Source organism: Numida meleagris, unplaced genomic scaffold (genome assembly GCF_002078875.1).
Source record: "Numida meleagris isolate 19003 breed g44 Domestic line unplaced genomic scaffold, NumMel1.0 unplaced_Scaffold290, whole genome shotgun sequence".
Lineage (NCBI taxonomy): Eukaryota > Metazoa > Chordata > Aves > Galliformes > Numididae > Numida > Numida meleagris.
In genome coordinates this window covers 54,193-69,400 of record NW_018364537.1, presented here as the reverse complement: position 1 = coordinate 69,400, position 15,208 = coordinate 54,193, and the positions used below count along the sequence as shown (strand labels likewise).

The 15,208-nt window shown below is 52.7% G+C and overlaps 1 protein-coding gene across 2 annotated transcripts in view; it reads right to left on the bottom strand.

Moving 5' to 3' along the window:
* The window catches only part of PUF60 (poly(U) binding splicing factor 60), a 28,399-nt gene that overhangs the window by 12,098 nt on the left and 1,093 nt on the right, over positions 1 to 15,208 (bottom strand). Inside the window, exons 2-4 of one of the 2 annotated variants that reach the window (XM_021382776.1) lie at positions 6,323 to 6,418; positions 4,454 to 4,543; positions 3,384 to 3,434 (exon numbers count right to left, since the gene is read on the bottom strand). In XM_021382776.1, coding sequence (XP_021238451.1) covers positions 3,384 to 3,434; positions 4,454 to 4,543; positions 6,323 to 6,418 — 237 coding nt within the window. The remainder of the gene's footprint in view (positions 1 to 3,383; positions 3,435 to 4,453; positions 4,544 to 6,322; positions 6,419 to 15,208) is intronic. The other variant, XM_021382777.1, reaches the window with a different exon arrangement.

Genomic DNA, 15,208 nt, shown 5'->3' with positions numbered 1-15,208 from the left:
AAAAAAAAAAATAATAATAATAATAAAAATCAAAAAGTTAAAAAAAAAAAAATAATAATAATAATAAAAATCAAAAAGTTAAATGAAACTTCTTCGTTTAAGTGTGTGGTGCTAGTACTTATCACTGCCTGTCGTTACTGGCTCAGATAGTGGTGCAGCCCCCAAAGACTCCGCCCTTATCAGTTTCGGTGCAGAGAAGGTCTCTGTGCTATTTTCTCCTAAGTATGCCTGAAAACCTGTTTACAAGACAAATCCAGACATTTCTTAAAACAGGTATCCAATAAAGCAGTACCCTTCAATTATTTTTTCCACCCACATGGCAATAGCTAGCATCGCTAACGCTTAATTAACATCGTTTTAGGAAGATGCTGCCTACTCCAGTCACGGGTTTGGCCGGCGTTATCCTATCAGCACCTCTTGGGACCAAGGCAGAAGGGAAGACTCTGCAGAGGCAGCTCCCTACGATCAGCAAGACTGAGCTGCAGCACGGGGCTGCTCTCAGCTCCTACACGGAGCATGGGACAAACGTGAGGCAGCAAGGCCATGGAGCGTCGTGGAGCAGGCGAACGCGGCGTTAAGCTCGACGCCTCTCCCTTCCCGGCACCACAGTTCTTGGAGCACTGGCTGAGGGGTCTGCATCCCCACCTCATCCCCACCGCCGCTGGGTAAAGGGGTCTGCAATCGAGGCCTCTGCGAGCGGCCCACCTTCAGGATGCTGTAACAAGCATGAGCACAATGAGCTCTGACGTGTCTGAGGATGCCACAGCTCGCAGCGTTTTGTCTTTGACAACCCCGGGACTGTGGACACGAACTGTACCTGAAGGAATTCTTCTCCCTGACCATAGGAGGAAACCAACGGCGAAGGTTCAACTCCTACTACTCCATACACCGGGGATGCTACAAGCGGGAATGGTTCTCACCCCCAGGCTGCTGCTCCTGAAGTGATATTAAACTCGCCTCTTGATTGGGTTTTAAGTCTTTCTCACGCAATTAAAAAAAACAAGCTGCCGGTCAACAGCCCTGCAGTGCTGTGACCGGGAGGACCGGGGCATGTGCACAACGCAGGACGGCTGACGTGTTGTGTCTCCCAGGTTCTCCACCACCTTCCCAGCTTTGGTGCATGAAAGCCAGCGACCAGCCCCTCAGTGCGTGCGGTGCATCCGCGTACTGGTTCACAGCCATCACCGTTCTAACCCCAAGTGTCTGAGTGAAGGGCCTCACCCACGCTGCCACAGACCGTGAGGCGAACTCAGTGTTTAAGGTGCTCGTGGACAAGGCGCTGCAGCCCCGCGCCGGGCAGAGGCAAAGCCCACCTCCTGAAGACTAGGTTTAAAAGAGGGCGGGCTCCCTTCTTTGCGGTTATCAACGCAACAGTGGCAAGAAAAATGGCATTCGTCCTCTCCCACGGCAGCATCCTTTAGAGGATATCCACATCTTAACGCTGCTGCAGCGGGTTCTAAAATAGGTGGGGCCACGTTAGGGCTGTGACGCCTGGAGCTCGTTAGATAACTGGACTGACAAAGGCAGAATTTAGATTGATCGTGATGACTACAGGCATACACTAACACCACTGAGTAGCATTGGTTTAGGGGAACGATGTAACCTATACCTGTGGGTCAGAAACTGATGGATAGAAATGCATCAGCTTTCGCTAGCTACATCAGGTTGATTTTTTGCTGGCCCCTGACCCTCTTACTCCATCTGCAAAACGGAGCTGAAGGTGTCTGCAATCTCCATTGCACAGGCAGCTAATATTTTAATCTGTGCAATGCTGTGGTTAAGTGTTTGTGAAGGTGATTTTGGAGGAGAAGCCAAAGTGTCACCTTGGAATGCTGCTCTGAAACGCAGCAGGCGATGCAAGACCATCACCAGCAGCTTCCATTCTCATACAACAACGCCAGGAAATTGTGCTCATCTTGCTGACGCGAGACTGAAATCTCGAGCTGTAATACTTGGGAGGAGGAAGCAGAGGGGAAGCTTCAATGACAGGCACTAAGATATCCCAGTAGGAAGCTGGGGCTGCTCTTCCCTCGTGTGGGAAATGAGATGGATCTTGCCAACAGGACGCGTTGGACGCGGCCCGTCGGCGTTTCCTAGGTTCCTGATGGGCAGCTGCTGAGTGAAGCCGACCCAAACTACACTGAGCTGTGCCACAGAGCAGAGATCCAGAGCAGGCTCCTGCCTCCAGGCTCTGCCCTATCAGCAGCACCCTGCAGCTGCCTTCCAGTCTGAGGGAGAGGGTTCATGAGACCGGCTACGTCCCCGAGGCTAACGAGAAAATGCCACATTCCCTGGGACGTTATCAGCACGTGCTTCTTCTCATCTATCGCCCAATTTAAGCAAAATGGGTGGGGGGTTAAAGCTACAAGTAAAGCGTCTGCGTTAACTGCTAAAGGTTTCTTGGGCACAAGGGTTCAGAAAGCACCCGTGCAACATTCACGGTGAGATACCTGCTTCTGCTCCAAGCTCGCACACCCCCACTGATTTTTATCTCGGCTGTCCTGCTGACGTGCTACCTACCGTGACAGCGTTATAGGAGGGAAAACGGGCAGTTCTACTTTTACTGTTCACTTGGGAGGACGGGCCACCGGCTGCATTTTACACCGAACAGAAAAAGGTTAACGTTCCAGCAAGATGGCAAATCCTCGCAAATGAACCTCTGCACGCAGAGCGGAGCTTATTGGACACTTTCTGCAGTGGCCACTGTCCGACACGTCTAGGAAAAAAAGCAGGGGACGGGTAACACCGGGAAATCAGAGTCGTCACCTTCTTTGCGATAGCTTATTAAAAATTCCAGCACTAAAGAGACACGGGTTTATCCGAGTAGCTCTGCGGTTGTGTCACTTCCGTCACGCTTTTACTCGACTGGAAACACGCCACGTTCAGCTAGTCTGGAAATACGTACAGTGAGAACGATCTTACACCTCGGCTACAGCACGTTCTGCCAGCCTACAGTGCCCCAGCCTTCCCCAGCACCGCGGCTGCCGGGTGCTGTTCAGTTTGCTTCGTTACGAAATTGCCCATTCGTGAGTTACCTTGGCAGTTAGTTTTAGGTCGGGACCTCAGAACTGTAGCATCCCTAGAAATGCAGCTCCCACAATTTCACGGGTGTGTTCAGTACTGTTCGAAATCTAAAGCTTTCTTTGCCAACTGACTCCAGGGCCCCGACTGCCAGTGTCCCAGCAGACTGCACCCAGCCCACGGGGTCTTCCTCTGGGGAGTTTACACTTTGCCTCTGCTTGCTGTGCTTGTCCGTAACGGGTGGGTAAGTGGGAGGGTTGTGCTGGGTTGAATTAAGAGCATTGTATCACCGCTACGTACTTCCCCATTCTAGACCCTGACTAAGACAAAGTGCCCAAGAAGAAGTGAATATGTCTATTGACCGATTGTAAAGGTGAGAGAGGATCTCCAAAGCCCATTGTCACTGCTGCCATCTGAAAGACAGTAAAGACAGAGTTCAGTCTGTTGGAGCTGAGCATACTACGGCTGTTTGTACAAACTCAAGCAGAGCGGCGGCACAGGGAACCTGTGAGAGAGGCCTCTCCTTCCTTGCCCCTCACTGCCTGGTCCCAAGGACTGTCCAGCGCTGGGACCCTGCAGATTCCAGGCCACCAGGTCAGGGTGGAGTTGTGCTGCTGCCACTGCCTCGGGAAGCAGGGTCTTCTCCCAGGGGGGACTCAAGGCAATAGTAACCTCTGCAACCACTGTCGTTGATTCACCCCCAGCGTTTAAAAAGAAGCCCCTCGACTAGACCGGCCACTCAGAAACACGCACGGCCCTGGCAGGCCGGAGCTGCCTCATGTGGCAAGCACATCCACAGTGACACTTCGTTAAACAAATCGAGACCCCCAAACCATTACTTTGGGCTTCCCAGCTGAACAGAAAGCAGCGAGATGCGTTGAAATCTCCAACGGAAGGGAGACGTCAGTGGCAGTTAAGGGTTTTCCCAGGAGGTGAGCGTCACAGCCTGAATTTCAGCAACGGCCAATGACTTCCCAGCGAGGCTGGCAGGGCACCCGGTTGAAGGGGAAGGAAACGGGGCAGCACTGTCAATAACAGAGGAGAGGGGGCACCCTCCCCCGACGTGGAAAAGGTGGTGAAAGGATACTGATCTCAGTAACCCCAGACACCACCTTAAACGTACGCTGGAGCTGAAACCCACAGCCAATTCTTTAGCTTCTGGTGTTTAAAGAAGTGTTTGGCCAGCTAACAGGACAGAAGCTCTTAATTTTCTCTTTGGATACGTGAAATCCGGGGGCAATTTGTACAGGTGAGCAAAGGGCATTTCTTTAGAGGGCTGAAGACAGTATACTTCAATTTCACTGTGGAAATAGAAGTGCTTGTACCTGGCTCCGGGCATGCCTCAGGGCTGTGCTCTGCTTCTAAGTGTAAAAAGAACTCCACCTTGTTGGGGGAGAGTAAGACAGAAAGAGCGTCCGGGAAGGTCTCTCACCTGCAGGTTGGTGAGCTGTTGTTGCTGGTGGGCGATGGTTTGCTTCACCAGCACACTCTTGATGCTCTGCTCCATCGCATACTTCTTGGCCTACGAGGAAACACAGGCTCTGTAGTCGCAAGACAATACCACCGCACGCGGAACGACGTTTCCACTTCACACCACAGCTCCCCAGAACCACACAACTGGCTGCCAATGGTGCTTTTTGGTGCTCCAGCCCTAAGCACTAAGGCACGGTACGTTAGGCAGCAGCCAGCAGCTCGCTAACGTCTCGGTCTGCGTCTCGGAGTTGCAAGCCCTGAAATACAGCATAATGCTTGAGCAGAGGGTTGGATGGACTCGGTCTGCAGCAGGCGCGATGTTAGGAAAGCAGCATGCACTACACACTCGGTGTTCCCCCTCTTCCTCCCTCTGCCCCTCAGATCCCACCGCAGCACCTTACCTGCTGGGATGAGGGCAGGACAGATAGCCTCCTTCAAATCCTTTCCACTCAGAACATCTGGACAAAGAGGTTCTACGGAAGGGAAAGGGGCTCCTAATCCCCGTGCCCAGTCTCTTGGCTCTGCACTACCCCTCCCTCGCCTTAACGCATCTGTCCTCTTCCGATTGGAAGGACCCACTGCTCACGCTCACTGAAATGCTCCAGCTCTCCAGTTCCTAACCTATGGACGCAACGCTGATTTGTCTTTTATTCAGCCTTCCAGAAATTTGACAAAGCCCAGGCGTTACACCCAGCGGTGTCAGAAGGGTGGCTTTTTTTTGTCAAAGGAAACCTAATACCCGCAGATGTGCCTACGCCCGTGGTACAAACACTTCCAGCCAAAACCCATCAAGGCACCTGCTTTCCATGGCTGTACGTGTTTGGGAGGTGCCAGGGAACAGTAGGCTCTAAACCGTGGATTTGAGACGCGTGCTTCGGAAACCTGGAAATGGACAAGGGGATTCAACATCTGTCAGCTACGGAGAAGCCAGAGGAAACGAGGCCGTTTCACGCTGCGAGCCAAACACACACACACAAGCAGCTTCAGCACAATGGGAACATTCACATGAAGCCTACCCAGAACAATACTAGGCTCGCCTCACCAGCGTACAGGAGACGCCTACCCCGCACTTCCCACATTCCCTGGGTTTGTTTTCTTTCTCCTCTTTCCTCAGTTTTGCTCTCCTCAGCAAGCCAGGCACGGCTCTCAGCAGCAAAGTGGGCCACAAGTCAGCAGCAACCTCCCCACCGGCTGCACGAAGCGGCACCAGAAACCAGAGCCGGGCTGAAGCTCCACCTACATCGAGGCAAACTGGCTGGAGCGGGATTGGAAACACTTGCAGCGTGCCACTGGGCCTCTTTATGCGGAAAGGAGCGCAAGGGGACAACAGATACTTTGTGATGAAATAAAAGATAGCTGGAGCATATCAGAAACCTACTGCTCGCAGTGTAAGGTTGCTCCTCAGTAACTCTGTGGCAGTTAGGTATGGTCTCAGAATGACAGTGTGATCTTAAGGCGTTATCTACTTCGGATTTGGACTAAAAAAAAAAAAAAGGACACCTCCTACCCCACCATTCCGTGTTGTTATGGAACATAATTCCATGCTGTGCTCTCCAAAAACCGTCTTTAAACTGCAAACTAGAGCAAGTAATTCTTGGGCCCGGTGTCGAAGGTGTGAATCCACACAGAGCACGGGCATTGTCCCACACACATTGCTGGGTTCTGTTTTCGTAACATCAGCAATCAGGGCGCGTTTGAAAAGACAGCAAAATAAAAATAGCAACCATCAAACAAACAAAGAGAACGGAAAGAAAAAAAGTAAAAGCAAAGGAGATAAGAGGAAGAGCGACCCAGGGCCAGGACACAAAGCCACGTCGGGTATACTCACTTTCTGGAGAGCCTCCTGCTGCTCCGGTGTGAGGGGGGGAAGCCCCAGTTTAGCCGCTGTGCTTTGACCATTTTCCATCTTAATGGACTCCGTACCCTGAGAAAATAGAAAAAGAAGCATGGAAAAGCTGTTCCCACAAGCCCAAGCAGATGATGTACTTCCAGAAACCCAACACTCATCAGCTTTGGCTAAAAAGCCTTCCCAACCCTGCTGCTGGCTCATGGAAACCCGTTCTTGAGTGATACGGCCCGTTCCCACGGAGAACTCCCCACTCATTGCACAAAGGGATGAACAGGTTGGCAACTCAGCCTGAAGAGCTCCCTGACCTTACATTTCCAGTAAAGAAAAATGAAAGGAATCCCAGCCTTCCCTTGTATCATCTCCATTCCACCCCTCAACGGTTCAGCTCTACCAAAGGGAACTGCCTGCTTCCTCCACCACGCTGATTTGTTATCCTCGGTTTCTCGCATTCTCTTCTCGAATCTCCCCTCAGTTTCCCAAGTTACACACGCTGCTGTAGGCACCGAGTCACAAAACCAGCGTTCTCACACTTGGCGCGATGCACGTGACCCGCGCGTGCAAATTTCCGCACCCAACGCAGGAACGGGCCTAGAAAGAAGCTCCTGGGCTACGGAACCAACTGCTCGTGATTCTCCTGATACACGAAACCCTTCTGTGGGTTTCGCGCGTTCTGTGACTCCACGCTTGTGTTTTACCCCCAGGGTTCCTCCCTGGGAAAGAACTGCCCCGTTCTCCGCACCGTGTCACTGACACCACGTTTCTCCGAGGCACAGGCATTGCAGCAGCTCACACCTTTCCTGCTCAGCACCCACCAACCCGTGCTTTAACACGCTCTCTGGCATCCCAGATCATCTACTCAAAGCAAGGCTCAGCACTGGAAGCCTCTTGACAGGCATCTCAGTCCCCTGGTGAAACATAAATAAAGAGCGCGTAAGGGCTCCCCAGCAAGAACAGTATGGGGGGAAAAATAAGAGAGGAAGAAACAGACCCACTCAGATTTGGTGAAACAAGAGCAGCTCTCCTGGCACAGCAACAAAGCTGGTACGGGGGGGAAAAAATAGCACCAAGAAAGCGGCGGATGAGCAGGAATCCTCCTGCTCCTTCTGCTCAAAGCAGATCACTGAGTGAGGACAACTGAGTGAGTTTCCCTGCAGGCACAAATGTTTCATAGAATCATAGAATCAGCGAGGTTGGAAAAGACCTGCAAGATCATCCAATCCAACCACCAATAACCCCACTAAGCCATGGCTCTCAATGCTATATCTAAATGTTTCTTGAACACCTACAGGGTCAGTGACTCCACCACCTCCCTGGGCAGCCCATTCCAGCGCCTGACCACTCTTTCAGAAAAGCAGTGTTTCCTCATGTCCAGCCTGAATCTCCCCTGGTGCAACTTGAGGCCGTTCCCCCTCGTCCTGTCACTGTTACAAGAGAGAAGAGACCGACCCCCAGCTCCCCACAACCTCCCTTCAGGAGCTATAGAGAGGGACCTGTGATCCTCCCCACAAAAAGCGCCTCACTGACACACCGAGGCCTGATGGCTGAAACCCCCAAATGCAGAACAGCAAAAAGCTGCTTCCTGGAAACACCCAAAGCCTCGGAGAGGAAAAAAAACCCAAAGCAAAAGATCCTCACCAGGCCTGCACGCAAACCCTGCGCTTCATGGCATTCCCTTCATTCCACCACAAGGGCTGCCGACCAGCCCAGCTGCTGCTGCAGCTCCCTATGCAGATCCAGAGCCACCAGCAGCCACACTGCTCACCTGCGTTCTCCAAATTGTTCTGTTAATTGGCACGTGGTGTTCAGCTCGCGTCGGGAGAAAACCCACGAGAAAGCTCAAATACTCATAAACCAGATGAACTCTTCCTGCAGGAAGGGACAGATCGCACCTGAACACGAACGGAGCTCGAGGACATTCGCGTTACTCTCGATACAGGGGAACCATCTGATTTTAAAATTGCCACGGAGATAACAGAGGTTGCCACGTGCAAAAGGCAAAGAGCAGCAGAGAGAAGGGAAATGCCTTCCATACACATGCTTTGTGTTCTCAGGAGACATCCTGAGGTCCAGATCCAAGGCAATGATCCTCAGGTCCTCCCACTGAAACGGGTGGAAGGGCCCCACAGCTCAGGGCCCCCTCTGCAGCCTGCAACCAACAGGAGCTGCAAGCTCCACCTGCAAGAACACAAGCTCAGATGACACAACCCTTAACCTCAATGCCACCAAGTACCTGCCCTGAGGGCTGTCAGCCCCAGCTACACTCATCCGAGCCCAGTGCTTGCACACCTGGTGGCCCCATCCGAGCCCAGTGCTCGCTCACAGGATTCTCTGCCACCAATCCTTCCACCTGGGGAAACCCGATGCCACTTGGTGCGTAGTCAGCTCATCAAGCACCCTCTTGGTTTTCCACCTGGGCGTAAAGCGGGGCTGCATTCCTTCTGAAAAGGACAAACCCTAATTAGCACGTGCAGGAGAAAGCTATTTCGCGGGCCTGCGGCAGCGCGCGTGCTCAGTTCATTTTCCCCACCACACACACATGAGTTGACCAAACCCATCCACGTCTGCCCTCCCACTGCCTGGCCACTCTTCACCTCGAGATCCCCTGGCAGTTGGTTTGCCTTCATGGCTCACAGCAGCTCTGGACCAGGCATCAGGGAAAGCTTCTCTACCAAGAGAGAAGTGAAGGCACAGAACAGGCTTCCCAGAGGTGTCTGCTGGTGTTTAGAACGTATTTGGGCAATGCTCTCGGTGATGTTCTAGCTTCAGGTTGGCCCCGGAGCAGCCTGAGAGCTGCACTCCATGATTGAGGGCTGTGTCCAGTGTTGGGCCCCTCGCTGCAAGAAAGACATTGAGGGCCTGGAGCGTGGGCAGAGCAGGGCACGGAGCTGGGAGGGGAACGGAGCACAGGGCTGATGAGGAGCGGCTGAGGGAGCTGGGATTGTTCAGCCTGGAGAAGAGGAGGCTCAGGGGAGACCTCATGGCTCTCTGTAACTCCTGAAGGGAGGTTGTGGGGAGCTGGGGGTCGGCCTCTTCTCTCTTGTAACAGTGACAGGACGAGGGGGAACGGCCTCAAGTTGCACCAGGGGAGATTTAGGCTGGACATTAGGAAATACTGCTTTTGTGAAAGAGTGGTCAGGCGCTGCAATGGGCTGCCCAGGGAGGTGGGGGAGGCACCCACCCTGGAGGTGTTCAAGGAACATTGAGATACAGCATTGAGAGCCATGGTTTAGTGGGGTTATGTAGGTGGACGGTTGGACTGGATGATCTTGGAGGTCTTTTCCAACCTCGCTATTCTATGATTGCTGCAGGCCTCTCACTATGTGGACTACTCCAGCCTGACAGCAGCCGGAGCATCTGCTGGACTAGAGATTCCGTACGACGACACAAACAGCGCTCGCTTTCCCAGCAGAATTTTGCTCATTTCTTGTGCAGGACCGGTCTGACTTCGATTCGCACGGATGGACCAGGCCATGGGAGAAGCTGCTTTCCTACAGAATTCGTGAAAATGCCACCGTGGCACCACAGCCCTGCAGCTGGAGCTACCCATCTCACACCCTCGAAGCAGCAGCCCTGCACCTGCTCCACTGCTCCCCCCAGCTCTGCCCGCATCATCCATCAGCAGCAGAGCTCAGTTCCCCTTCCGACTCAACTTAAAACCCCAGCATGGACAAAGATAACATCTGTTCAGCAGCAGACACGTATCAGGCTGAATGGGCCTCTGCATGCAAAGCAGTATCAGCCTGACAGTTTTCATGGGGCAAACCTAAGGTAAGAATAGAATGCAAGAATATCAGCACAGCCTTCGCCCACGGAAAGGTTCCTCCTAGCTCAGACCGCTTGTCCCAGCCTCCCACTGCCCGAGGCCTGCATGCAGCACTTGCTTTGCTCTGCAGGGGCTGTGCGGGCAAGGAGCAGGAGCCTGCTCACCAGGAAGGCGAGCAGTGATGCTCAGAGAGGTCCTAGATCATTCTTACTCCCTATCTCACAGCGAATCCTGACTGCCTGTCAGTCTCAAGTTCACCCTGAGGGGGGTGTGGGCGTTTTGTGGTATAAGTAGATGTGAAATAAACCCTCCTCACGTCAAAACCTCTTCCACAAGCATTCGAACACAACATCCTACAGTTGCAACTACTTCACCGGACCCCTGTGGTCTGAAGTTCAAAACCACATTAAACAACACACAGGGACCTAAGGCAAATTGAAGGGAGCAGAAAGAAAAGCTGATCCACGAATAAGAACAACGGCAGCTGGAACCGTTTCAGCCTTCAAACTGGGAAGCTCGAGAGCACGCTCCGCATCAGAAGGCAGCGCTGCACAGCCCACGTTAAAACTGAAAGCAAGAAGCCATCAGCAAAGCCAACACAGCAACCGTGACCTGCCCGGTGCAGGAAGGCTACACCAAATCCAAGCTTAATTGTGACCGTGGAACACTGGAAAAAAAAAAAAAAAAACCAACGTGCTTTCCAAGCACGGGAGGGTAATATCATAATATCACCACCAAGAAAAGCCTCAGCACGATTAACGTGGACCTGCCAGGCAGCAGTGCAATGCGAACTGTGACAAGCAGGCTGTGCTTCACCCCGGGCATCTTCAACACTGCCTCATGCCAACACACTGAAGCAGCAGGGAACAAGAACAACGCCTGACAAGCTGACAATAGAAGCAGGGAGGAGATGGCGAGCTGCCTTGAGAAGAGAGAGAAATAGAAACTGTCTACCTGGTGCTACGGACGCTGCCGCTGAGTGCCCCATGGGCCCTTAGGGAGGTTTGAACTGCAAGAGTTCAGGCACATTCCTTGGGCACTGATTACATGGCTGAGAATTTCTCTGAAGTATAAACACACACAAGAGAAAAAAAAAACACAAAATACAGAGTCTTGTTTATTTTGGGAAGCGCAACAAGCAAGCAAACAACGCAAGAGATTAAAGAAGACGGAAGTGGAAAAGGGACCGAGGATGTTTTAGGAGTAATTAACACACAAGAAGCTTCTCCTAAAACTATTTGGGAAACAGATCTGGTTTATTCCTTGCTCTGCTGCTCCCATCGGCGGTTGGAAAGCTGCGCTCCTCGGGATGCTCTCACACTGCAAGTGAGGCTGGAAGAACCAGCACCCCAGGGCCGCGACGAAGGCAACGCTTTAATTTGCACAACAGACTAATTTTCCAGCAAAGACCTTCATGTAGACATGAGCCACCACCTCAACTCATGGCTTACAGCTGCAACTCTAACTCTGCAAGGCTTTCTGTATGCAATGACCTTCTGCTGTTCCCGAGTGCGACAGTGCCTGCTCCTTCTCACCCCCCCCCCCAGTGCTGCTGGCAGGAAGGGAGCGGAGCAGCGCTCGCCTCCATTACTGCAGGCACGTGCAACCAATCATAGAATGGCCTGGGTTGAAAAGGACCTCCAAGATCATCCAGTTTCAAGCCCCTGCTGAGGGCAGGGACACCGACCAGCAGACCAGGCTGCCCAGAGCCACGTCCAGTCTGGCCTTGAATGCCTCCAGGGATGGGGCATCCACAACTGCCTTGGGCAACCTGCTCCAGTGCATCACCACCCTCGGAGTGAAAAGCTTCCTCCTAATAGCCAACCTAAACCTCCCCTGTCTCAGTTTAAAACCATTCCCCCTTGTCCTATCACTACCCACCCTCGTCAACAATCATTCCCCCTCCTGTTGATACACTCCCTTCGAGTGCTGGAAGGCTGCAACGAGGTCTCTCCGGAGCCTTCTCTTCTCCAAGCTCAACAAGCCCATTTCCCTCAACCTTTCCTCACAGGAGAGGTGCTCCAGCCTCTGATCATCTTGGTCGCCCTCCTCTGAACTTGTTCCAACAGCTCCACGTCTTTCACATACTGGGGGCCCCAGGCCTGGACGCAGTGCTGCAGATGGGGCCTCACAAGAGCCCAGTAGCAGGGGACAATCCCCTCCCTGTCCCTGCTGCCCACTCCTCTTTCAATGCAGCCCAGAACACAGTTGGCCTTCCGGGCTGCCAGCGCACACTGCTGCCTCATGTGCAGCTTCTCGTCCACCAGGACCCCCAAGTCCTTCCCCGCAGGGCTGCTCTCGAGGAGTTCTTCCCCCAGTCTGTATCAATACCTGGGATTGCCCCGTTCCAAGTGCAGCACCTTGCTCTTGGCCTCGTTGAACCTCGTGAGGTTCACATGGGCCCACTTCTCCAGCAGCACCTGGAAGGGATCACTGCCAGACACAGGGACAAAGCGGGGGGGGGGGGGGGGGGGGGGGGGGGGCTGGCTGCAGAGCAGCACGCCGGGGGGGCCCAGAGGTAGCGCGCTAAGGGAGCATTCGCAACGAAACGACATCAAGAACCACCACTCAAAGCTGCAACGTGTTAGCGACGCTTCCACAGCGCTGCTCCCTAACGCAGGTGCCCGAATGCTGCAGGGGCACCTGGTGCTGCCTGGGCCCTAAGAACACCCGAGAAGGGCACAGGTGTTGGGCACTGAACAGCCTGACACGTGGATCGTATTAAGAAAGGGGAAGATGCTGTTATAGGGACAGTGATGTGTGGAATAATGAAGCGTGTCACCTACCTGCCTGCACTGCAAGCAGAGATGCGTGGGGCAACGGAATCTAAAGAAAGCGCTGAGAAGATGCAGATGGAAGGGAAGAAATAGCAGAGCTAACCCAGGGGCTCGCAGAGAGATCAGAGAAAGAACACACGAGGTCAAGGAGCGATGGAACAAGCTAGGGCTCGTCCCCTCTTCACCTATCTTGTAAGCTACAACGGGGTGATTTTCACATATAATGCACTCACTAAACACGAACTGGTGGAGGGGCTGGAGCACCTCTCCTATGAGGAAAGGTTGAGGGAAATGGGCTTGTTGAGCTTGGAGAAGAGAAGGCTCCGGGGAGACCTCACTGCGGCCTTCCAGCACTTGAAGGGAGCGTATAAACAGGAGGGGGAATGATTGTTGACGAGGGTGGGTAGCGATAGGAGAAGGGGGAATGGTTTTAAACTGAGACAGGGGAGATTTAGGTTAGATATTATGAGGAAGCTTTTCACTCCGAGGGTGGTGACGCACTGGAACAGGTTGCCCAAGGAGGTTGTGGATGCCCCGTCCCTGGAGGCATTCAAGGCCAGGCTGGACGTGGCTCTGGGCAGCCTGGTCTGCTGGTTGGCGACCCTGCCCTCAGCAGGGGGGTTGAAACTCGATGATCTTTGAGGTCCTGTTCAACCCAGGCCATTCTATGATTCTATGGTGGGCTCAAAACCTGGCAAATCTGTGGCACCAGGTAAGCACGCCGCGAACATGAAAGCGATCAAACACTTTGCAACTTCCACAGGATTTGAAAGACCCAACTCAGTCTCCTTGAAAGATGCACTGCTTTCAACAAAGGAACATCCTCTCCTTTCAATGTATTGTCTTCCCAACTTAACTGCTTCCAGTACAACAGCAGAGCCCATACTGGAAAGCTACATTCAGAAAGTTAGCTGAAAGCAAGATATCAGCCTGCAAAACTCCAGAACTCTGTTTGTCTTCATGCTATTCACTCTGTCCTCAGCTCTCCAGCTTTTCTAGCCAGCCCTCGTGATCTAAATCGTCCCCAAGCAGAAGCAGCGTTGCAGCAGCACTGACCTGACTCCATGCACACCACAGAGCAGCCTGCTCTCCTTCCAGCACGGGGGGGGGGGGGAGACCTAAAGAACGAGAGGCACCGACACTGAGCTTGGAAGGAAAGGTGCCAGCGCTCACACACAAGGCGACTGATCGCTGGGATGTTTGAATTCAGCCTTTATTTTAAGGGCTATTCATGCCAGGAGCGTGGGTCAGTAAGAACCTGACGAAGTGACACGATGCTGGACGGTCAGACCCAGTTTGTTCCCAGCGAGATCAGAACAGAACTCGCATGAAAAGCACGCAGAGGATAAAAATCCCTTCATGCCACATCCACTGAGACCTCCAGAGACAGGCAGGGACTCCGCCGCTCCCCTGGGCAGCCTGCTCCAATGCCCGACCATTCTCCTCGTGAAGAATCAAAACAAGCACACTGTTCCTCACCTCCCACCCCTGCCCCAGGACTGAGGTGCTCCCTTCAGTCCCAGGACTGCTGCTGCCGGTTTCAAGTGTTCATCTACACACTAGTGCTACCTCCAAGCTGCTGCTGCTACGGCCACCCATTACAGGAGCACCAACTCACAACCTAAACTTAATTGAAGTTCATAGAGCCAATGTTGACTCTTGGTCCCAGTTACAAGAGTAACAACAGGCTCGTTAAGGCTCGCTTGGGCTCCAGGGGATGCTTTATGTGTGGAAGGATTACAGCCCTCCAAGTGGGAGCGTTCACTTTAAGCTGACTCCGCAAGCTAACAGGCTTCAACTGGAACGCTCAGCATTGGAAAGCAACTTATTCAACGATTAGAAAGCAAAATAATCCAATTCCTCATGCTTACTGGGCTTTGCTCCTAAGAACAGTCCATCCAAATGCCAGGTTTGTAGCAAAAAGCGACCAAGGAGTTTATTCCACAGTGTTAAATCTTCCTCCGTGAGGAGGAACTGAGATCTTGCTCTCCTATACCCTGAACAATGTAACACGCCTCTCATTCTTCGCCATCTTCTGAACCAAATTTAGCCTTACATGCTTCAAGTCGGAACGCTCATTCCCAGCATTAATGTGGCTCATCTCCTAATCTAAAAAACAAGGATAAGGTAGGAATCAAACTGTGAGTTATCTGCATTCGCTCCTGGTTTTGAGCACCAACATTCACGAAGCCAGACAAAGGAGGGTGACAAGAAACACCTCCTTCACCGTGCAAAGGCAGACCCTTGCGTGGGTTCAAAGGCAACAGCTTTGGAATCGGTTCTGCTCACAACAGCAATGCACAGCTTTTATGAAAACGTTGGGGG